At 44.6% G+C, this 23,581-nt stretch overlaps 1 protein-coding gene across 3 annotated transcripts in view; it reads right to left on the reverse strand.

Annotated features, from left to right (window-relative positions):
* Nucleotides 1-23,581, reverse strand: part of RALGPS1 (Ral GEF with PH domain and SH3 binding motif 1) — a 282,818-nt gene that overhangs the window by 211,394 nt on the left and 47,843 nt on the right. For all 3 annotated transcript variants that reach the window (XM_082657473.1, XM_082657474.1, XM_082657475.1), the window contains one exon: nucleotides 13,273-13,323. In XM_082657473.1, the coding sequence (XP_082513599.1) occupies nucleotides 13,273-13,323 (51 nt within the window). The remainder of the gene's footprint in view (nucleotides 1-13,272; nucleotides 13,324-23,581) is intronic.

The following is a 23,581-nucleotide window of genomic DNA, read 5'->3' on the forward strand; positions in this document are numbered from 1 at the left end:
GGGCAAAGAATAGTTCCAGGGATAAGGTGGGTCATTTCATAATGATGAAGGGTAAATTCAATAGGAAGACCTAATTGTAAATGTTTATGCAGCTAATACTAGAATTTAAAAATGCATAAAGCAAAAACTGATAGAATTTAAAGAGAAATCAACAAATCTACAATTATAATGGCAGATTTCAGTACTCTTCTCTCAATAATCAATAGAACAAATAAGTAGCAAATCAGTTAGGTTAGAATATAGATGACTTCAATAATACTATTAACCCACTTGACCTCAATTATATTCATAGAGTGCTCTATGCAAAAACTGCAGAATACACATTTTTTTCAAATTCACTCAGAACTTTATCAAGATTGACCATAGTTATGCCATACATAAAATCTCAATAAATTTAAAATAATTTCAAACCATACAAAGTATGTTCTCTAAACACAATGGAATTAGAAATCAATAGCATAAAATACCTAGAAAATCCCCAAATACTTAGAAACTAAGTAACACATTTTTAATAATTCACAGATCAAAAAGAAATCAAAAGGAAAATTAGAAAACATTTTGAACTGAATGAAGGTAGAAGTCCAAAATACCAAAATGTGTGGGATAAAGCTAAAGCAATGCTTAAAAAGAAATTTATAGCACCAGATGCCTACATTAGAAATGAAGAAAGGTCTCAAATCATTGACCTCAGCTTCCACTTTAAGAAGCTAGAAGAGTGAATTAAACCCAAAGTAAGCAGAAGAAAGGAAATGTTTTTTTAAAAAAATATGAACAGAAATCAATGAATTACCAAACATAAAAGCAATAGAAAAAACTAATGGAAGCAAATGCTCTTTTTCTGAGATCAATAAAATTGATAACCTTAGCCAGACTGATCAGAAAAAAGGAGATACAAATTATCAATACCAGGAATGAGGAAGTGGAAATGATTACAGATCCTATAGATATTAAAAGGGTAAGGGAATATTATGAACAACTTCATGGGAATAAATTTAACAACTTAGACAAAATAGACAAACTCATTGAAAAACACAACCAAAGCTCACTAAAAAAAAGAAATATACTACATGAATACTCTACATCTATTAGAGAAATTGAATTCATAGTTAAAAACCGTTCCACAATAATCTAGCAATTGCACTCCATGGTATTTACCCAAAGGGGATGAAAACTTATACCTACACATAAAAAAACTGCATTTGGATGTTTATAGCAGCTTTATTCATAATTGCCAAAACTTGGAAGCAACCAAGATGTCTCTCAGTAAGACAGGTGAATGGATAAACTGTGGTACATCCAGACGATCGAATATTATTCAGTGCTAAAATGAAATGTTAATCAAGCCATGAAAAGACATGGAAGAGGCTTAAATGCATATTACTAAGTGAAAGAAGGCCATAAAACTGTACGATTCCAACTCTATGACGGGCTGGAAAAGGCAAAGCTATGGAGACACTGAAAAGGTCAGTGGTTGCCAAGGGGGAGAGAGAGGGATGAATAGAGAAAGGATTTTTAGGGCAGGGAAACTATTCTGTATGATACTATAATGGTGGATACATGTCATTATGCATTTGTCAAAACCCATAAAATGTACAAGGGTTCACCAAGAGTGAACCCTAATGTAAACTATGGATGTTGGGTAATAATGATGTGTCAAGTAGGTTCATCGATGAAATGAATGTACCACTCTGATGGGGATGTTGATAGTGGAAAAAACGGTCGGGGGTCGGGGTGGGGACAAGGGGTATATGGGAACACTCTCTAATTTCTGCTCAGTTTTGCTGTGAGCTAAAACTGCTCTTAAAAGTAGTCTATTTAAAAGGAAAAAACAAAAACCTTTCCACAAAGAAAATTCCAGGTCCAGGTGGCTCTACGGATGAAATCTACCAAATATTTACAAAAGAAATCATACCAATTCTACCAATAAACTCTTCTGGAAAATTGAAAAGGAAAGAATGCTTCCTAACTTGTTTTATGAGGTCAGTATTACACCAGAAATATATTAAAACCAGATATTTAAAAAACTGATATTCAAACCAGAAAAAGACATTTCAAGGAAAGAAAAATACAGACCAGTATTCCTCATCATGAACACAGATGCAAAAATTCTTAGCAAAATTTTAGCAAATCCAATCCAACAATATACAAAAACGATTCTACATCATGACCAAGTGGGGTTTATCACAGGAATGCATTCAAAAAATCCATCATGTAATTCTCCTTAGCAACAGACTGAAAAAAAAAAACCCAACATATGATTATCTCAATAGATGTAGGAAAAACATTTGATAAAACCCAATATCCATTCCAGACAAAAATTCTCAGCAAATTGGGATTAGGAGGGAACACCCTCAATCTGATAAAAGCCACGTATAAAAAACCTAGAGCTTACAGCTAATATCATACTTAAAAATGAAAGGCCACTTTTCCTCTAAGACTAGAAACAAGCCAAAGATATCTGCTCTCATCGCTTCTGCTCAACATGGTACTAGAGATTATAGCCAGTTAATAAGACAAGGAAAAGAAATAAAAGCATCTAGTTTAGAAAGAAAGAAACTAAACTGTTGTTATTCACAGAGCTATCATCATCTTGTAGAAAATCCTATAGAATCTACAAAAAAAAGCTCCTAGAATAAGTGAGTTTAGCAAAGTTGTAGGATACAGGTCAATTTACAAAAATCAGTCATATTTCTATAAACTAGTAATGAACAATTGGAATTTAAATAAAATAACATTTACAGCAGCATGGAAAATGAAATACTTAGGAATAAATCTGACAAAAGATGTGTAAGACCTATACACTGAAAAGTATATAGCGTTACTAAAATAACTTAAAGAAGACCTAAATACATGGATGTGCATACTATGTTCATGGTTCCAGGGACGCAGTATTGTAAAGACGCCAATTTTCCCCAGATTGATCTATGGAGTCAACCCAATCACAATCATAGCCTAGCAAGTTTTGTAAAACCTAACAAGCTGATTTGAAAATTCCTATGGAAATGCAAAGGACTAGAATAGCCAAAACCATTTTGAAATAGAAGAACACATTTTAAGGACTTATATTACCTGATTTTAAGAAGACAGCGGTGGGAGTGGAGAGGAGGGAGGGGCTGCAAGGAGCACAAAGAAACTTTCTGGGTGATGGGTATGTTTATTATCTTGATTTGATGATGGTTTCACATGTATATACATACATCCAAACTCATCAAATTATTGGCTTTATTTACGCATGATTTATTATATGTCAATTATGCCTCAATAAAGCTGAAAAAATCTCACTCCATCCTCATGTCCAACTTTTTGAGGTAGTCATATCATCAGCTCCATTTTGCAGACATGTGACTTGAGCCTTGGAGTGATTAAGTGACTTAAGCATGGTCCCAGAGATACAAACCTAGTCCTTCTCACTCCAGAGCCCAGAAAGAAATGCTCTTCTACCTGCCTCTCATTCATCCAACAACTCCTGACAAGTATTGACCCCATAATGTGCCACTGTGGTTGGAGTTAGGGAACAGCAGTGACAAAAGGTCCTTCCTCAGAGATTTCGACACACTGCTGAGCCCAGGGCCCTTCTAAGCTTGACTTATTAGCCTGTTGTTGCTTTTCTCCTTATTACATCACTGACCTCTCTCAAAAGAGGAGAAATATCTTGTTGAGTTTCTGCTGTGCACCAGGCTGCCTGCCCACGTGATCTCCTTGAAGCATCACAGCACTGTGAGACGGGTATCATTTCCATTTTACAATTAAGGAAACGAGGCCCAGGGAGGTAAATGAACCTGCCATGATCACACAGCTGGAGAGCAGCGGAGCCAGGCTTCAAATGCAGATCTTCCTGCCTCCGAAGCGTGAGCCTCCCATCCCACCAAACTGCCTGCAATCAGGCAGTTGCTCCTGCAGCAAGAGTCTAAGTGAACCCTGTTTTTCTCGCAGACAGAATCGCAACCAGGAGGCAAGTCCCCATGGACGAAAACAGCTGTTCGCCAAATGTTCTGTTTTGTGTTATTAATTCATTTAAAGGGAAATTTGGTTTCTAAACAGCACTAATGTCATACCCACACTCAAGAAGGGAAAAAAAATGAGTCTGGAAATTGCAGTGTTGGTTTCATTGGATCAAATGTGCTGCTGGCCTATGTCTGCAGCCAGACCCGACTCCTGCCCCAGACGGCTCTCCCCACCCTTCAGGCAGGTCTTTCTCTGGGGCCCAGAGAGGGACTCCAACCTCTGTCTCCATCATGAAGGGAGCTGGGGGAAAGCCCGTTCCCACTTTGTTTTCATTGTGACAAGAAATCCTTACAAAGGATAGAGTGATTACTAGGAAATGAGAAGCAAATAACAAATGCAAACTCAGAGCAGTAACAGATGAGAAAGACAGCTGCTCAGGCTTCTGTTGCTAACTAACATCAACACTGAAACGCTGGAGCCATCCTCCCCAGGTCTCGGCCCAACTGGAGGGCAGCTGGCTCACCCGCTACTACCTGATTCCGTTTTTTTAACGGAGAGGCAGGGTAGCGTAGACGTCAAGAGTATTCAGTGGCACCTTACTATTATTATTATTACTACTACATCCTACATATATTCAACAAATAACATCAGGCACTGTGCTAGGTCACAGGATATGGGGTACTGGCATGATCCCTGCATCCACGGAGTTTATAATCTAGGAGGGAGACAGACTTGAAACACTAATCGTTCAGACTTTCCAAAGTCGTGACATTTCAGCACAGTGGTGAAGAGCACTGTACATGAGCAGTGGTAGATGGTGAGGTGAGAGGGAACCGAGGGGAAACTGCAGCACCCTGAGATCTAAGCTGCTCACTCCATCTCCTGACAGAGGAGGAGGAATCGCCTGTGATGGGGAAGAGGTGGGCATTCCAGGTGGAGAGCACAGCACGGGGGAAGGCAGGGAGACCAGGGAGGCTGCGGGGCAGCATGGAGCGGTGGGCTGCGGCCGGAGGTCTACTGCTGGCCCATCATGCAGAGCCTGGCCAGCTGGGTAAAAGAGGCAGGTCGGCATCCTAGGAGCACTGAACCTCAGAAGGTTCTAGGCAGGACAGGGACACAGTCGGATTTTGGCTTTAGAAAGATGTCTCCGAATACAGAGAGGAGGTTGAGGGGCCAGGATTGAACGTGGGGAAATGTGATCGGAGGAGAGATGGCAGTGGCTTAGGCTAGGCTGGGTCAGTGGAGGGAAATGGTCTGAGAAAATGGCCCAGCATGTGACCTGAAAGAGGGGTTTTAATGATGTCAGCGAAACCGATCTCCTCTTTACAAAAAACTGCCTTGCTGGCAACGTTCTTCCCTTCTCCCAGGGCCAAACGCTGTGATTCCAAGGAGCAGCAAAGACACACAGGGTTTGTCCGACATCCAACACTGACCTCTGCTTTCTGGAATGCCCGCTTCTTCAGAGCAAGCAAATGGCATCCAGACAAAAGGCCAGAGGGTCAGGTTCCTGAACCCACAGGCAGTGTTTTCCTGAACTGCAACGTGTCATGTGGCCCAGAGGAAACCGTGTACTTCAGTGGGGAGTCTTCCATTCCTCGGCAGACCAGCAGATGCGGGTCCAGCCAGGCCCCAAGGACTCAAGCCCTGATTTGGGGAAGGGTGAAAACAAATCTCTCTAGAGTGAGTGCCCCCCAGGGACAAGCGTTCTATCTGGATACCGCCTCCATTTTCCCAAAACATTTCTTAATGAGCTCCCACCGCCTCCTTCTCACCGGATCTGCCCTTTATTTATTTTTGAGGTAACTTTTTTTTTTAACACCTTTATTAGAGTATAATTGTTTTACAATGGAGTGTTAGTTTCTGCTTTATAACAAAGTGAGTCAGCTATACATATATATATCCCCTTTAAATCCCAGGCTCCCTCCAGGGCTGCAGGGAGGAGGGGAGTGAGGATCCAGGATGCATGCCCAACTGGAACACCCCTTGCCTGCCTTCCACTGACACTCAGCACCTGGCCTGTGCCTCAAACCCAAGTGTCAGGTGCTGGTGACACTCTGGTTCCTTCCTTCATGAAGCTCCAGTCTAGGCCTGCAGCCTTCTTCTGAACCATTTCTGGGCCCTTCCATCTCCCCTCCACGTTGCCATCGGTTCCTGAGCCCAGGATGCTCTCGCCTTCAGCTCTGGCTCACAGTTTCCTCCTCCCACCTCTCCCGCCATCGGGGAGGTCTGTACACTGGGTGGTGTCCTCTCAATTCTGGGTCACAATGCACCTCAACCTCCCCCTGGAAAGACTTTCATCCCCCTCCACCTCAGCTACCCACAAGCACAGCCATCACCCCTTCAAGCACAGTGGCCAGAGCGACCCCACCTCTGACCCTGAACTCTGAAATCCTTCTCCTTCCAGGACCTCCTGGCCTCCCTCCCCTGGACAAAACGCTGCCCACCACCCTGCTCGACTTCAGGACACTGGGCTCCCTGGGCCTCCTCCTGCCTCCAGGGCCACTTCCTCTGCCTCCTTCTCTGCCCTCTGCTCTTCCCTCTGCTCCCCACACGCAGAGTGCACCCCTCTGTCTGCTGTGTCTTCTTGCCTCGGCCCTAACAGCAGCCCCCTATTCAGTCTAGGGCCAGGCCCCTCCCCACCATCACTACCACCCTTGCCTCCCCCCACGGCTGCACACTCCCCAAACCAGTCTCCCTGACTGCAGTGGGCTCTGTCTCCGCAGTTAGAATGAACATCCTAAAATACAAATCTGTCCATGTCACTCCCCTTTTGAAACCCCTCCGTGAACCCCCAAGGTTAACAAGCTAAAGCTCTGCCTCCTGACCCCTCTACCCGCCACTCTCTCCTCGAGGCCCTGCCAGCCCCAAATACCTCTTGTCCACTGTCCGTTTACATGTCCGCCCCTCACTCTCACTGGATGGTGCCCATGACCCTCTGCCTCTGTCTCTCCAGCATGTGGCACAGCAGACAGATGAAGAAGTGAATGATGAGTGAAGGTCCGCCTGACTACTGAGAAATCTGGCAGCGGGGATGGAGCAATGTCGGCAGGAACAGCAAGACTGGAAAACACAGGCACATGGAGACACCTTCTACCTCACTGAGTTTGGTACCCACCGCAGTTTGTTTCCATCACACTCGGGCCTGCTGGACACCCATCCACATGCCTCTGAGACCCTGCACACCCCCAGCTGCCAGTCAGCAAGAGAAGGACACACTGACCTCTGGTGAGCACGCCCACATCCCCGGAAGCCATGCCCTTGAGGAACACAGAACCGAGAGAACAATGGACTCACCGGTTTTTCTCCCCAGAAGCCAGGCACTAAAAGTAGTGTGAAACTTTGGTAAATATACTATCTGCCTTTTAAGTGAGTTATTCACTCTGCCTGAAATGCCCTTCCCACTCCCATCCCATTCCTTGAATCAGCCCTCAGATACGATCCCTTTCAGCCTTCAAGGCTCAGTGCCAGTGTCCTGACTTTAAGGCAGAGAGAGTCTTCCCACGCAGTCTTCGCATGGCCCCCAGGTCACCATGGTGTGAGTCTCCATCTAGACTGCAGCCTCCCTGCCATCCACGGAACTAGGGTGTGAACTTGGGTCTGAAGGACTCCAAGTACAGTGCTCTTAACCACTCTGATACTCAGAGCATCACCTCCTCTGGGCCACTGGCTCCCACCCAGGCATCACTGAATGTTCTTTGGAGCATGATCTCATGTCCAAAATGCACAGAACCCTTGGGCTTCCCTGGTGGCGCAGTGGTTGAGAGTCCGCCTGCCGATGCAGGGGACATGGGTTCGTGCCCCGGTCTGGGAAGATCCCACATGCCACGGAGCAGCTGGGCCCGTGAGCCATGGCTGCTGGGCCTGCGCGTCCGGAGCCTGTGCTCCGCAGCGGGAGAGGCCACAACAGTGAGAAGCCCGCGTACCGCACAAAAAAACAAAAACAAAATGCACAGAACCCAGACTTCCCTCATGGCACTGTGGTTAAGAATCCGCCTGCCAATGCAGAGGACATGGATTCGATCCCTGGTCTGGGAAGATCCCACATGCCGTGGAGCAACTAAGCCCGTGCACCACAACTACTGAGCCTGCACTCTAGAACCCGCGAGCCACAACTATTGAGCCCAAACACCGCAACTACTGAGCCCACATGCCACAACAACTGATGCCCACGCACCTAGAGCCCGTGCTCCACAACAAGAAAAGCAACTGCAATGAGAAGCCCACGCACCACAATGAAGAGTAGCCCCCGCTCGCCACAATTAGAGAAAGTCTGCATGCAGCAATGAAGACCCAATGCAGCCAAATAAATAATTAATTAATTAATTTTTAAAAAATGCAGCAGGGCTGGTTCCATCCCTGGTCAGGGCACTAGATCCCACACGCATGCCGCAATTGAGAGTGTGCATGCCACAAATTCGGAGCCTGCCTGCTGCAACTAAGACCGGTGCACCAAATAAATAAATAAAAATAAATATCTAAAAAATGCACAGAACCTGTTCAAAATATGCACCGGTGAGAAATTACAGCCACAAGTTACTGGGAACTTAGCATACGCAGGCATTGCCCTGAGTTCTTACACGCCCATTGTAAGGTGAAAACTATGGTTCCCCCATTTTACACTTGAGAAAATTGAAGCATAAGGAGAATGAGTAACTTGTCCACAGTCCAAGCTAGGAAGGGTGAAGCTGGGACTGCACCCTGCCTTGCCAGACTGAGCCCGTGCTCTCCAGCACACCGGGCAGCACCAGTGGGCCTAGCAGCTGGGCTTGGATAGAAAGTGGGCTGAGTCAAGCACAGAGCGTGCACATTTTAAGCACATTCTAAGAACAGCAGTTCCCCCTTGATGCTCCATGTTAAAACTAATGACAAAAACAATTCCAACATTCAAACTGGTCTCTGAGAAACTGCTGGGCCTTCAATTCCACAGGCTGGGAGGTGGGCATGATGACAGACAGATTTGGTAGGTGAGGCTGGGGGGAAAATTGCCACCCTGAAAATGTACCCTCTCCCAACGCTGCTGCCACCAGGACCCCTCAGAAAGTCCTCCTTCACAATGCAGCCCCCACCCCGAGCCATGGCAGCCAGGAACCCACCCAGCCCTGCAACCCAATCCACCACGGTGGGGATAGGGTTCTAGGCCACAGCTAGTAAGTTAAACACAGCTGTGAGCTATTATGCTACAAAGTTGTATCTGCCTTAACTCGCCAGTTTTTGATAAAATTGGTCACTTGTTGGAGTCACTGGGGAACCGGGCAGTTATGGTTCCATATTTGCTAACTTCCATTTTCCTTGCTCTCTGCCAATCCTCAACTCACCATCTGCCTGGCTTCCTCTAAGCCCTGGGCCGATGCTCTTGCAGTCCCCCTTGCAGAAATGAGCAGAAGCCACAGTTCTACCCTCAGTTATCAACAGCAGTTGGAAATCTGAATCTTCAAAGACTGAGCTCACCAGAAAAAACCCTTGCTTTCGGGGAAGTGGTTACACCGCAAAACAGGCAACCGGGTAATCACGTCCCCTTACTTGGTACGCCCTCCTTGGCAATGTGCCTAAACTTGGTCAGATAATGTTCTGCTACAGTGCTTCTCCTCTCATTCAGTCATTCAGTCACTCTTCACTCATTCAACACATATTAACTGAGTATCTACTGTGTTCCAGGCACTGGGATTACAACAGGGTCTCTCAGGATGCAGCCCTTCAGAACCAAGTGAGCATAAACTCCTTCTCTGCCCTGGTGCTTCCAAAGACCTTTAGGAGAAGCCAAGGAGGGAGGCCCACCTGCATGTGTAAGTGGTAGGAGGGAGAGAAGAAAAGAAACTAAAGACAAACAGAACTGCAAAGAAATGCTCAAATTTAACTAGTAGTCTGCTGGTTAATAGTAATACTGATGTTATTTTAAAACTATTATACATATATATCATGGGGTAATACAAAAAAGTCATTATTTATTGTTGTTAGAAACCAGAATTGTCAGTGTAAAAGAAAACATATAAAAACCAAGGGAATTAAGTTAACAATCCTGGAATGTTAGATTTGAATCCTGGAATGGAAGATGGAAAGATGAACATTGTATTGGTCGTGTTTCCACATGATAAAGTGGTATAACGAACAATCCTGAAATCTCAGAGGCTCACAATGACAACATTTATTTCATGCTCATCGGTCAGGCGAGTGACTGCAGTTCAGCTAATCTTTGCTGGGTTGGCTGGGCTGTGCCAGGTTAGGCTGGAATTCAGGCTTTGGGTCGGGGTCAGGTCATCTTTAATGTTATTTGGGGACTTGGGCTAAATGCACAATAGCTATGGGTCCCTCACAGAGAGCGGAGGTTCCGAGATGGCTGGTGAAGCTTCCTGCCTCTTACTGGCTCAACTCACCACTTGCATCCCATCACTTGTGCCCAAGTCACGGGCCAGGCACAAAGTCCATGGGGTGAGGGAATATACACCACCCACAGGGGAGTCATGACAAGGATGAGGAGCGAAGGAAGGATTGTGGAGAAATAATACTACCTACCCAATCATGAACTCATGACTTTTCCTTTTAAAAAATAAATATTTCCTAGCCCCGTCCACCAGAAAGGCCTAAAAGCAGTGGCAATCCAGTAGCAATGAACATCCTCTCACCCAGACTGCAGGTTTCTAAATACTACCCTCCACTAAAAGGAACCAGGACTCCTGAGGGAATGCCTGATTCCAGGTCTTCAGCAGGAAATTAGCATACCTTGTTGTATCAAAGAGCAAGGAAGCTATCAAAAAATAATGGGATCATGTTAAAAGGATACAGGAGATGACATGAAAGGGCTCCCATTGGTTAGAGGCAGGGTAATTTATGCATCAAAAAGAATAGTGACTACAACTGACTGAAATGGATTCCCAGCCCCACTCTAACCCTATGGAATCAGAATCTCCAAGGATAAAGCCTAGGCATCTGGATTTTTTTTTTTTTACGGAACTCCTCAAGTGATTCTGATGCACAGTCAGGGCTGAAAGGCGCAGGTTTCCTGATCTTCTGGGAGTCCAGACCACTCACAATGCCCATCTTGCTCTCACGTGCTGGCCTCTGCTTCCTGGAAAGTCTCGTCTACATCAAACGCACAAGTGTCCCTTATACATGTGCTTCCGACGCTGGGGTGGTCCAGCCATAACGTGGCAGACATCATCAAGGGGAAAAGTTGCAGTTTTCAGTCTGCTAACAGCAATAACAAGAGCAGGAAAGCTGGGACAGCTCCCAGGGTGCTCCTTTTAACCACAATTTTGACAATGACATAAGAGTAATAAACTCTTCCGTCTTTAGCTAACATATCATAGATCTAAGACATAAAAGTTTAGGGTCTCTCCAGATACCTCGAAGCAGTTCATTCTTAATCCTCACTCTGCAGCAGAATCACCTGGTAAGCTTCTATACAAAACACAGCTGACTGTGTTCTAGACTCTAACCCAGAGACTCAGATTCCACGGTCTAGGGTGGAGTCCAGGCACCCCGTGTCTCTAAGGCTGCCCAGGTGATTCTGACGTGCAGCCACGATTGAGAACCACAGCTCCAAGCTGGTCTTGAAAGCAAAACATCTCCACCTTAATGTCTTGTGACAACTTGAAACGAGATATGCCCTGAAAGAGGCACCTTCCGAACTGCAGTGCCCTGGGAAAAGTCTCGGTCTGCCCCTCCTTGTGCCTCTGAAGAATTCCCCATCCCTTCCCTCCTGCAGTCAGCCCAAACAGCCACCCCAGCCTCCCTGGGCTCACAGCAGGCTGGGCTGTCCTCCTTGATGCTCAGGACAAAGAATAAAGATCCAAGCGTCTAAACTGCTCCAGATCAAAGCTAAGCAGAGCCGGGTTCAGCTGAGAACTAAGGCAGCCATCGCACAACTACTTCCCCAAGAGGCTCCAACATGTAGTGTGTTGGGCTGTCTTCTGTTTTTGTTTTTGTTTTTAATTAGAAAGAATGTGTAATCCCACATTAGAAGAAAATAGAAAAAGACTGAAGTCAGCCAGTTCAAAAAAGCAAACATAGTTCTGCCCCCAAAACCTAATGAATACAACACACACACACAAACACACACACACACACACACCGAAATACAAATCACTGCCACGTCTTCACACAAATGCTGAGTGCAGCTAGCAATACTAGTTTCCCCCTAATGTGTGGTGGGTTGGATGCCAGCTCTAGGAAGGCCTGGATCCTTTGTCTGGCTTTGTATTAAAATATGCTGTTCTTCTCAAAGTCTGTAAGAAGAAGGGCATCATGTTAAGAGTGGTGTTCTGGAATTCACACCATAGTTTTGACATATCCACCACCCACACCCCTCTTCTCTGAAATCTGCACCCCACTCACAAGGTTGGGTCCTCTCAGCTGTTCTCGCTCATCTTGGCCACCTACTCCTGACCTGAGTCTCTGAACCAGCACCGGACACGGGTCTCAGTGGGGCTGGACTAAGATTTGCTGGTTCAGGTGTGGAAGGTGGCTTCCACAGCATCACGTAAATATGGGCCCTTCGGGGAGGCCAGGTTGGACCACAGGGGCAGACAGGACAGAGGGCAGGAGAGAGAGGAGAGGGAAAGCAGAGGAGAGGCAGGGAGCAGGGAGAGGGCTTGTGTCCTGCTCGGCTCTTCAGGCTGCCTGAGCTCCGTGCCACAGGTTCTGAAAGTGCCCCTTATGCTTGTAGCAAATGCTTCTTCTGCCTATTCAGCTACTCGAAATGGATTTCTATTACTTGATAAGAAAACCAGAATCCTGTCTAAAATAACTGTAAAGCCTCGTTATCAACTGCTAAACATTTCCAGGGATTTTGTTTCGAAGACTAAAATCAACTTTTTTTCTCTTTATTGAATATGCTGTTTCTAAAAATATATGTACGCTTTTAACATGAATTTGTATGTGTTTTGTTGCGGCAACTGGCTTCAAAATCAGAAACAAGGCAACCACCAGCATTTGGTATCAACAGAAAGAAGGCTCTCTAGGAGATGTTCTCTCCCATCTCTGTCTCAACAGTGAGCATCTCCAGAAGAGGTGGCCTGGGCAAAGGAATCAGTGTGGCCAGGCCTGACTCAGGTGTGAAGGCAGTAGGCACCGACTGCCCACAGCCCTGCCAGAGGGGGCCAAATGCAGTGATATCCTCTGGAGAACCTAAACACCTGACTCAAAGAGTGAGCACCTCTGAGAATGGAAAGCTCCTGGATGCTCTCTTTAATGGGGGCTTAAATCAATAACGTGAGTTTATAGAGACTTCAAGAGAGAAACCGGGAAACTGAGTCAGTCTAACATGGCCGACTAAATCCTCCCCTCCCAGCCCCAGCATTAGTAGCAGAGTGTAAAGAACAAGGTACAGACCTCTGGCTGGATGGCTTTAAACACGGGTATGTCCATTAATGTGATCTGGCTCTGCAACAAAAGAGAATCGGGGTTAGAAAATACTGGAAACCAAAAACAGCTGTCATGTGACTTTGAAACTATACAGAGTAATAAAGTAATAAAGTTGTAATAAAGTACGACACTCAGAAGTCATACTTTCCCCCTTGAAATAAAAATCAAGATAGAGTAAAAAATTGGGTAAATTTTGAAAATGCCTCGCCCATCCCTTCCCTCTTCATAAATCTTGATCTACCATTCTTCCTCGAACATGAGATGAACTTCCAATTTAAGAATTGAGGGACTTCCCTGGTGGTCCAGTGGGTAAGACTCCACATTCCCAATGCAGGGGGCCCGGGTTCACTCCCTGGTCGGGGAACTAGATCCCGCATGCATGCCGCAGCTAAGAAGTCCGCATGCCACAACTAAAAGATCTCGCGTGCCGCAACTAAGTAAGACATAGCGCAGCCAAAATAAATTAATTAATTAATTTTTAAAAAAGAATTGATAATAGTAGTTTGGAGGGTGGGAGTGAAAGTAAGGGGAACATTTTAAGTTTGGATATTTTCGTTCTATTTGACTTTTTGTTTCAAGTATGAATTACTTTTACAATTTTTAAAAGTTGCAGACACCATATTATAAGTTAGCATGCTAAACAGAGACACTATCTATTACTGTAAATTTTTTTTTTTAAATTGTGGCTTATAGAAAGTGTACGTTTCTTCTGAAGTCTAAGCCTCCTCTAAATTATATGGTAAAGTGCTATTCAAGATGCATCCACAGACCAGTGTTGGACCATGAACTGTTTATTCCACCAGCCCACAATGAGATAATTACGGAATTTGAGAGCAAGCATTTGGAAACTTTTATAGCAATCCCCATGACATTTTTATTGTATTTTTTTAAAGTATCAGTCATTAACTGATGGGAAAGGAAAAAACTGGTCCTTTATCACAGCTAGCTTGAGAAGCACTAGTTCTGTCAATAGAGAAAACACACATCCAGTTAAAAATCTGTTCCCATTGCTAGAAGCTCATCAGGTGACAGTAAGAGAAAGCGTCATTGCTGACAGCTTTGCAGGCCAAGGCATGGACTGGGCTGACTTCACATGACCTATACCTATCTCCATATGTCACATGGGATGCCAGGAACCAGTTAACAGATGCTTCTGTGACAGGCCAAGGAAAGGAGAGATGAGAGCTTCTGGATGCCCACTAATGAGAGAAGACACCTGTCCATTGTATACAGGGCATCTGGGAGGACATGATGCACTGAACAGACATGGGCTCTGGAATCCACAGGGCTTGGGCATAACTTAATAGCAATATTCTCTTTGACACATGACTTTAACCTCTCCCAGTTTCAGCTGCCACATGTAGAATATGGTGACAATAATCCCTATCTAATAGGATCGTTGTGAGAATTCAAGGCAAGAGGTACAGAATGCCTGGCACCTAATAGATGCCCTCTCTGTATATGTATATGTGTACATATATGTGTGTGTACACATACAGGTGCCAGGCATTCTGTACCTCTTGTCTTGCATTTTCACAAAGATCATACACATGTTTACATATCATAATTTTTTTGGCAAAAGAGGAGTCACATAGATGCGCTTGTGTATTGGCCTATGAACTTATGGTTCCTGCCCAATACATGAGCTAGGAAATAAGGGACCATTAATTTGTTTGAACATCCGTGCTTCAAAGTTGCTCTAAAAAATACTTAAAGGCGGGCTTCCCTGGTGGTGCAGTGGTTGGGAGTCCGCCTGCCGATGCAGGGGACACGGGTTCATGCCCTGGTCCGGGAAGATCCCACATGCCACGGAGCGGCTGGGCCCACTAAGCCTGCGCGTCTGGAGCCTGTGCTCTGCAATGGGAGAGGCCACAACAGTGAGAGGCCCACGTACCACAAAAAAAAAAAAAAAAAAACACTTAAAGGAGGCTGTTACATCAAGTCAGCAAATACTGTCATGAGAAAAAATCTCGTGTCAAGAATACATTGGAGAAAAATGGCAACACACATGGCATGTCAGCTGTAACCACAATCCAGGGCTTAGGTGCAGAATTGTGGTCACCTCTTGGCACAATTTAAAGGTGGTCCAAGATCACTGGATTTCTGGGAAACACAGGATGCAGGCCAAAGCATACCATCTCCAGGGCTGAGGAGGAGACGGAAATAAGGAGGCGGCTTCACCCCTCCAAGGGGCTGGTGCTCATCATGGGCACTGAGGTGAAATGCCTCCACTAACGGAAGCTCAGCAGAGACGTGGATGGCACCAGGGAGTCTGAGCTCTTCCACCTCTGGGTCCACCCACCTGTGGCAAGCAGGCCCTGGACGTCAGCACAACATGAGTGGTTACTATGTGCTGAAGCCCGCGGGCTTGTGTGTCTGGCCCAGAGCTACAGGGCCCTAAGCTCCGTCCCAGGCAGTGCAAATAGACTGGCATTTCTCCTGCCAGACCCATGGAGATTGTTAGCGAAGTGCTCCTCACACGTGGATTAATTCTGCCATCCTGGGGAACAGAAAGGCCTTGTGAAAACAGGAGATTTCAGCTGAGAGCTCACAGGGCCTTGGAAATCTCTCCCGCAGTTCAAGTTAACTCCCAATCCGGAAGAACCGGCAGGATGCTTGTAATGTCCCTTAGGAAAAGAACCAAAAGTCTGCTAATATGAAAATGAGAAAACTTCCTTTCCATCCTGCCATCAGTTCTAGGGTTTGCTACTGAATTTCCAAATGATGTATTAAAATAGTGACTTTATTTATTTATTTATTTATTTTTGCGGTACACGGGCTTCTTACTGTTGTGGCCTCTCCCGTTGCGGAGCACAGGCTCAGAAGCCATGGCTCACGGGCCCAGCCGCTCCGCGGCATGTAGGATCCTCCCGGACCGGGGCACAAACCCGTGTCCCCTGCATTGGCAGGCGGACTCTCAACCACTGTGCCACCAGGGAAGCCCTAAAATAGTGACTTTACACTTCATAGTTTTTTGGATGGTCCGAGTTTCAAATATTCTGATTCCCACTCAGACCATAAATCAGAAAATGTGTTCAGGTATTTTATTCAAGACAAACCACAACAGAGGACACGAGACTGAAAATAGAATGGTTGGTCCCAAACACACAATCAGAGGGTTTTCAGAAGAATCTCTCCTATTTCTATCTTCTCGATTCTGGCCAAAAAAGATGCAGTGTCCAGAGTAAGAATACATAGATAGATAATCATCAGATTATAAATTTCATGTCATTTTACTACAAAGCCAAACACACGTAGAAAAGGTTGCTGATGAGCAATCCTTCTCCAGAAGTTGGAGGCAGGCAGTTTTACCAAAAAGGAGGATGTGGGTAGGAGTGGGAACCGAAGGGCGAGGTCAGGTCCTGCCCCTTTCACAGCTGGCTCCCAGGCTCCTAGGGGTGTGGCACAGCCTCAACAGAAACACAAGACAATGAGGCCCTCGTGGTTCCTGCCATGGTGAGGGCACGTGCCTGTGATGAGGACACTCAGGAACAAGTCTCTTATGGCTTCTCCTTATTTTCGAAAATAAAGCCTTAATACAGGCTATCCAATTAAGCTAGTCACCTGGCAATGCCTTCCTTCACCTTAACCCCTTCTCCCACCTCCTCCCTCCTAGCCCAGGGCCCCCTACAAATCCATGATTTTTAAGGAAATGGCCAATCTCCACATATTACAGAACATTTCTGTAGAGATGAAGCTTTCAGAATGGAGGGACCTAGTGGATCACGTCACAATACAGCCCTACAGAAAAAGAGGAGGTGGCTTTATGTGGATAAATGACAGCAAATTAGCCAAAAAGAAAACAAACTGGTTTTTGCATATGTTGAATGTAGTGTTTTTCCCCCTAACAGTGGCTGACTAAATCCCCTCTTCCCAGCCACAGCCTTATAGTATAAGGCTCTCCTCGAGTCCAAATATACAAAGAAAGCTGTTGGCAAATCAGTGGTATCTCTTATAATAGAAGATATCTTTCAATTTGCATTTAGATCAATCCAAATGAGCCCCAGGAGGGCTCACGGAACAAAAAGTAATCAGCTCCAAAGATACATTCCTGCTTCTACTCCCAGAGCTGCTGTGTCTGACAATTTTAGAATCATAGTCAAGGAAAACAAATTAAAGAGGAAGACACCATTTGTGGTCCATCAGTGCCATCACAACTAATGGGACTATGAGTTGCTCAGTTCTTTTTGGAAAGTAATCTGGCAGTAACCCATAAAAAAAAAGTTCTTAACATTTTATTTTTTAATGTCAAACTTATAAAAAATTTGCGAGAATAATATGATAAACTCTATAACCTTTCACCTAGCTTCATTATTAACATTTGGCCTCATTTCCTTTATTTTTATGTATATAATTATATACATATATATCTATAAAATTATACACACACACACACACATTTTTTCTGAACCATTTGAGAGTAAAATAGAGATATTATGACTCTTCACCTCTTAATCCTTCAGCATTTTATTTCCCAAGAACAAGATGATCCTCTTACATAACGATAAAATTATTATACTTAGGAAATTTATCATTGGTACAACCGTATTATCTAATATACAGTCCACATTCAAAATTTGCTAATTATCCCAATACTGTCTTTTACAGCGAGTTTTTCTTCATCCAGGATCAGGCACTATGTTTAGATATTATCTCCTAAAAATTGAAATGAGCATACTATTGACACAGCAATACCAATTCGTACAGAAAGAAAAGCACAGGTATATAAGAAGATTAGAGAGAGAGAGATCTACATTTAGATACAGAGATGCATATAGATGTTTACTGAACAATTATTTGTAGTAGAAAAAATCTGGAAGTAATCTAGAAGGCCATCAAAAAAGGAACTTGTTGAAAAAAAGTATGGTACATGCAGACTCTGGAATATTATGCAGCTATTAAAAATAGAGAATTAAATCTATACATATTGATCTAGAAGAATGTCCATGATCTGCTGATGACAAAGACAAGTTCCTGCTTTGCTTTGTGCTCTGCTTCCAGCCACTGGGGAGAAGGACTGAGGTCTAGCTGCAGAGCACCCCACTAAAACTATAAGGACCTTTGAAATTATCTTAACCCTTTTGACCATAAAATGACACACATTAACAGGAAACCACATTAAACAAATGCATGGTTTGATGACTTAATTATAAGACGAACACCTTATAACCGTCATCCAGGTCAAGAAACAGCCACCCCAATCGATGGCAGAATGGACCCCAGAAATGTGGTATATACACACAATGGAGTATTATTTGACCTTAAAAAGAAAGGAAATTCTGACACATGCAACAACATAGATGAACCTCAAGGACATTATGCCAAGTGAAATAAGCCAGTTACAAAAAGACAAACAAACACTGTATGGTTCCACTTATATGAGATACCTGGAGTAGTCAGATTCATAGAGACAGAAAGTAAATGGTGTGGGCTGGGGGGAATGGAGAGTTGTTTAATGGGCACAGAGTTTCGGGTCTGCAAGATGAAAACAGCTCTGAAGACTGGTTGCACAGTAGTGTGAGTGTACTTAACACAACTGAACTGTACATTTTAAATGGTTAAGATGGTAATTTTTGTGTTACATATAGTTCACCACAATTAAGAAAAAAAAAAGAGTTCCTCCATGTGCCTTGTCCCAATCACAAGTCCCTCCCTCCTGTCAAAAGTAACCACTATCTTGACTTTCGTCAAGTTTCTCTATAATTTTATCACCCAAGTAGTTTACCAAGACTATATCTTGGTATTGACCATTCTGGGTTGCCCTGGCATGACCAAGAACTTGCATTGAGTGCCAAGATTTATTTATTGGATCAATGGAATGTCACATACAAGGGGGAAATCTAGTTCAGAGTTCGGTCATCCTCCTTGTCATTGGAATGCTAGAATTCCTCAACTGAGTTATGAACTTGGTGGGGGGGGGGGTCCAGCCAAGATGGAGTAACAGTATATTCTTTCAATATGTAGGTTTGAATCTTTTTTTATTTTGTGAACATCTTCTTAAATTATAGTTTAAGTATTTGTTCAGTTTCCTTGCCTTTTATTCTCCTCTTTCAGGGATTTACATTATTTGTATGTTGGATCTTCTTTGCTTATCATTAATATTTGTCACTTTTTTTAATGAATTAATTTCTTTCTTTTTTTTTTTTTTTTTCTGCGGTACATGGGCCTCTCACTGTTGTGGCCCCTCCCGTTGCAAAGCACAGGCTCCGGACGCGCAGGCTCAGCAGCCATGGCTCACGGGCCTAGCCGCTCCGTGGCATGTGGGATCTTCCCAGACCGGGGCACGAACCCGTGTCCCCTGCATCGGCAGGCGGTCTCTCAACCACTGTGCCACCAGAGAAGCCCCCAATTTATTTCTTTTTTTATGGCTGCGTTGGGTCTTCGTTGTTGCATTCAGGCTTTCTCTAGTTGTAGCAAGCGGGGGTTACTCTTCGTTGTGGTGCATGGGCTTCTCACTGCAGCGTCTTCTCTTTGTTGCAAGGCACAGGCTCTAGGCGCACAGGCTTCAGTAGTTGTGGCATGTGGGCTCAGTTGTTGTGGCTCGTGGGCTCTAGAGCCGGGCTCTAGATTGCAGGCTCAGTAGTTGTGGCGCACGGGGTTAGCTGCTCCACGGCATGTGGGAATCTTTCCGGATCAGGGCTCGAACCCGTGTCCCCTTCATTGACAGGTGGATTCTTAACCACTGCACCACCAGGGAAGTCCTAGCACTTTTTTCAAAGTCTTATTATCTCTTTCTTCATTTATTTTGATCTTAAAATTTTTCCTCCCTTAAGGCATTTTCTGTTATGTTTATCTATTCTTGTGTTCCTTCTACTTCAACATTCATTTCCAAAATAACTTTTATTTTCAATGCTTTCCTAACTCTGCCACCTCATTTCTGAGATCTTTCTATTTCAGACTTATGTTGTTCATGTCTTACAGTGTGATCTTAATATTTTCTCTTAGCTTATTTTGAAATAGAAAGGTTATAGTTTTTATCTTTTTTTTTTTTTTTTATCTGTTTTAAGGCATGTCTTTCTGGCATGCTTTCGTTATCTACAGCATTCTGTCCTTACTCTTTTTTTCTTATAATAACTTTGAAAGACTTGATATCAATAATTTTCTGTTGCTTATTTTTATGTAAAATTAGCTTTCCTAATTTTCTAGAGGGGAACATCGTTCAGGGTAGCTTTTCTAACTTCATATAGCTCTTCTTTTGGTTACTTTCATGTAGTGTTCAACAACATGCAGTTGCTTTTTGAGATTTCACACACACACACACACACACACACACACACACACACACATTTACTTAGACCTCCTTTTTCCTTAACTTTCCCTATCCTGATCATTTTCAGTCCACTCCCATACTGAATTTCTCTCTGATATGGAGCCTTCTTCTGGAAGTGAGCCCTGGTTGGTTGGTCTCAAGAGCTCATAGGGCTAGTCCACAGATCTCTTCCACCCATCCATTATCTGAGTGGTCAAAATTCCTGTCAATTTCAGTTGCTATTCTCACATTAATCTGCCGAACTTTCCAGTGAATTCCTGATGGAAATTCTGCGGTTCTCCTATTCTCTGGTCTGTCAAATGCCCCAATACTTACTTCTGCTTTCTCTTATACTGAAGCTGATACTCTGCAGGTCTTTTTGATACTGGTGGAGTATCCACAGCCATTTGTATTTTGGGTTTGATAGGGATAACTTGACACCTAATTTTATTGTAAATATTTCTCATGGGTTTCAGGGTTTGCTATCTAGTTGTTCTGGATGTTTTTATGTGGGGATTCAGGGAGAATAAAGAACTATGCTGCCGCCACCGCCATCTTCCCAGAATCACTCAAATGATTTTTTTATTGGACTCTTGTGTCTGGCTTTTTCCTTTCTTTCATATTATTAGACAGGAAACTAAAATACCAGGTGGTCTGGTTCAGTTCCAACACCTGGCAGCTCCAATACTTCCCCAAAGACCAAAGACCCCAGGGGACCTGGCTTCACATCTAAGCTGAAGACACGCTGGCTCTGGCAGGAGCAGCCAAGTGTTAGTGCTGCACCCTCAGAGCCTTCACTGCCCTTCCCTAGAGTCTTCCCAGACTGGGCTGGGCTGAGCAACACTCTAGGGCTGAGACTAGAAAACCAGGCCCAAAATCTCACCAAGGGGTCTGGCTGGACAATGATGTTCTAGGCGCAGCCTAACTCTCTGCCTTTCCACGTGGGGAACAACTATAAAGGGATTTTTAAACCTCATTATTGCTTCATTCCTTTCACAAAGCTAAAAAACACAGCTCAAAAATACAACAAGCAGGGCTTCCCTGGTGGCTCAGTGGTTAAGAACCTGCCTGCCAACGCAGTGGACACTGGTTCGAGCCCTGGTCCGGGAAGATCCTACATGCCACAGAGCAACGAAGCCCGTGCACCACAACTACTGAGCCTGCGTGCTGCAACTACTGAAGCCTGCACGCCTAGAGCCCATGCTCCACAACAAATAGAAGCTACTGCAATGAGAAGCCCGCGCACCGCAACAAAGAGTAGCTCCCGCTCGCTGCAACTAGAGAAAACCCGCGCACAGCAACGCAGACCCAACGCAGCCTAAATAAATAAATAAATACTACAAGCAGACAAAAGCAAATAGAATATAGAAGCTAAGCCAGCAAGGTCCATGATGTCTTCTACAGGAGAGAGATGCACTATAGTTTTGTGCCTGAGAGGACAGACTAGCACTACGCTGTCTAATACAGTGGTCACTAGCCTCACGCGGCTATTGAGGATCTGAAATGTCGCCAGCGCTCTTAAGTTTAGAAGACTACATTGAGTTTTGAAGATTTAGTGTGAAAAAAGAATGCAAAGTATCTCAACAATTTCATGTTGTTTACAGGTTGAAATGATAATATTTTAGATACAGCAAGTTAAATAAAAAATATTTTTAAAGTAATTTCACCTTTTTTAATGTGGCTACTAAAAATTTTTTAATTGCATATGTGGCTCAGATTGTATTTCTACTCGTCTAGAATGTCAGAAGCCCTGGTTTTAAAGCCCAGACAGATAATGCCGCTTACTATCTGTGTGAAGAGGTGATTTTCCTCTCTATACTGGTGACAGTATACTGGGAATAATAAATATGCCTAATTTGTAAGGCTGTGGTGAAAAGTACATTAGATTAATGCATGTAAAACATTTAGCACAAGACCTAGACAAAGTAGGTGTTCAAAAGTGGGAGCTGCCGGGCTTCCCTGGTGGCGCAGTGGTTGAGAGTCTGCCTGCCGATGCAGGGGACGCGGGTTCGTGCCCCGATCTGGGAGGATCCCACGTGCCGCGGAGCGGCTAGGCCCGTGAGCCATGGCCGCTGGGCCTGCGCGTCCGGAGCCTGTGCTCCGCAGCGGGAGAGGCCATAGCAGTGAGAGGCCCGCGTACCACAAAAAAAAAAAAAAAAAAAAAAAAGTGGGAGCTGCCCTTGTTATCACCATCCAGCATTAGGGGAATAATCAGGAGATGAAGGTTTCAGACCTGGCTCTGCCCACATCTGGCTATATGATCCAGGTTAAAAAAAAAAAAATCTCTTAGATCCTTAGTTTCTTTCTTAGAAAATCGGGAGCTAATAATCTGCCTCATCAGGTTGTTCTGAGGACTGAATTCTTCTAGTCAACGTGTACTATGAGGGAGGCACTATTCTGGGCAATGGGGAAAGAGCCGTGAAAGAGATAAAGTTCCTGTCCTTCAGGAGTTTGCATTCTAGTGGAGGAGCCAGACCATACAAAACACTATTACAGAATGTAATGTAGGGCAGTCATTAGAGATATGAAGAAAACAGAGCAGGGTCAGGGAAGCGTGTGATGTACAGATGCTACTTTAGCCTGTGAAATTCCTGTCTAGGGCTGACATCTGAACAGAGACTGGGAGACATGTGGGAAAGAGCCATTAGGACAGAAGGAAGAAGAAGCACAGGACCCTGAGGCAGGGGGATGCCAGGTGAGTCTGGGGAAGAAAGAGGCAGCTGGCGTGTAGCTGGGGAGCAAGGAGATGGGGCAGGAGAGGAGGCTTGGCCAGACCACGGGGCCCTGGAGGCTCACGAGGAATTCCGGATCTCATTCTAGTATAAGGGAGCCCCTAAAGAGTTTTACACTGGTTTTAAAAGGATCCCTCAGACACACTGAGGGAGGTGACATATGTGCCAGGCTCAGCATGGCCTGGCACAAAGTAAACGTGGGAGCAAGCGATGGCAGAGCAAAGAGATGGGGCCCACTTAGCTCCACAGACCCCTGGAGGGCACCAAACCTGTTACAGCAAGGGGACTGGGAAAA

The sequence above is a fragment of the Grampus griseus genome, assembly GCF_964374135.1.
Source record: "Grampus griseus genome assembly, chromosome: 6".
NCBI lineage: Eukaryota > Metazoa > Chordata > Mammalia > Artiodactyla > Delphinidae > Grampus > Grampus griseus.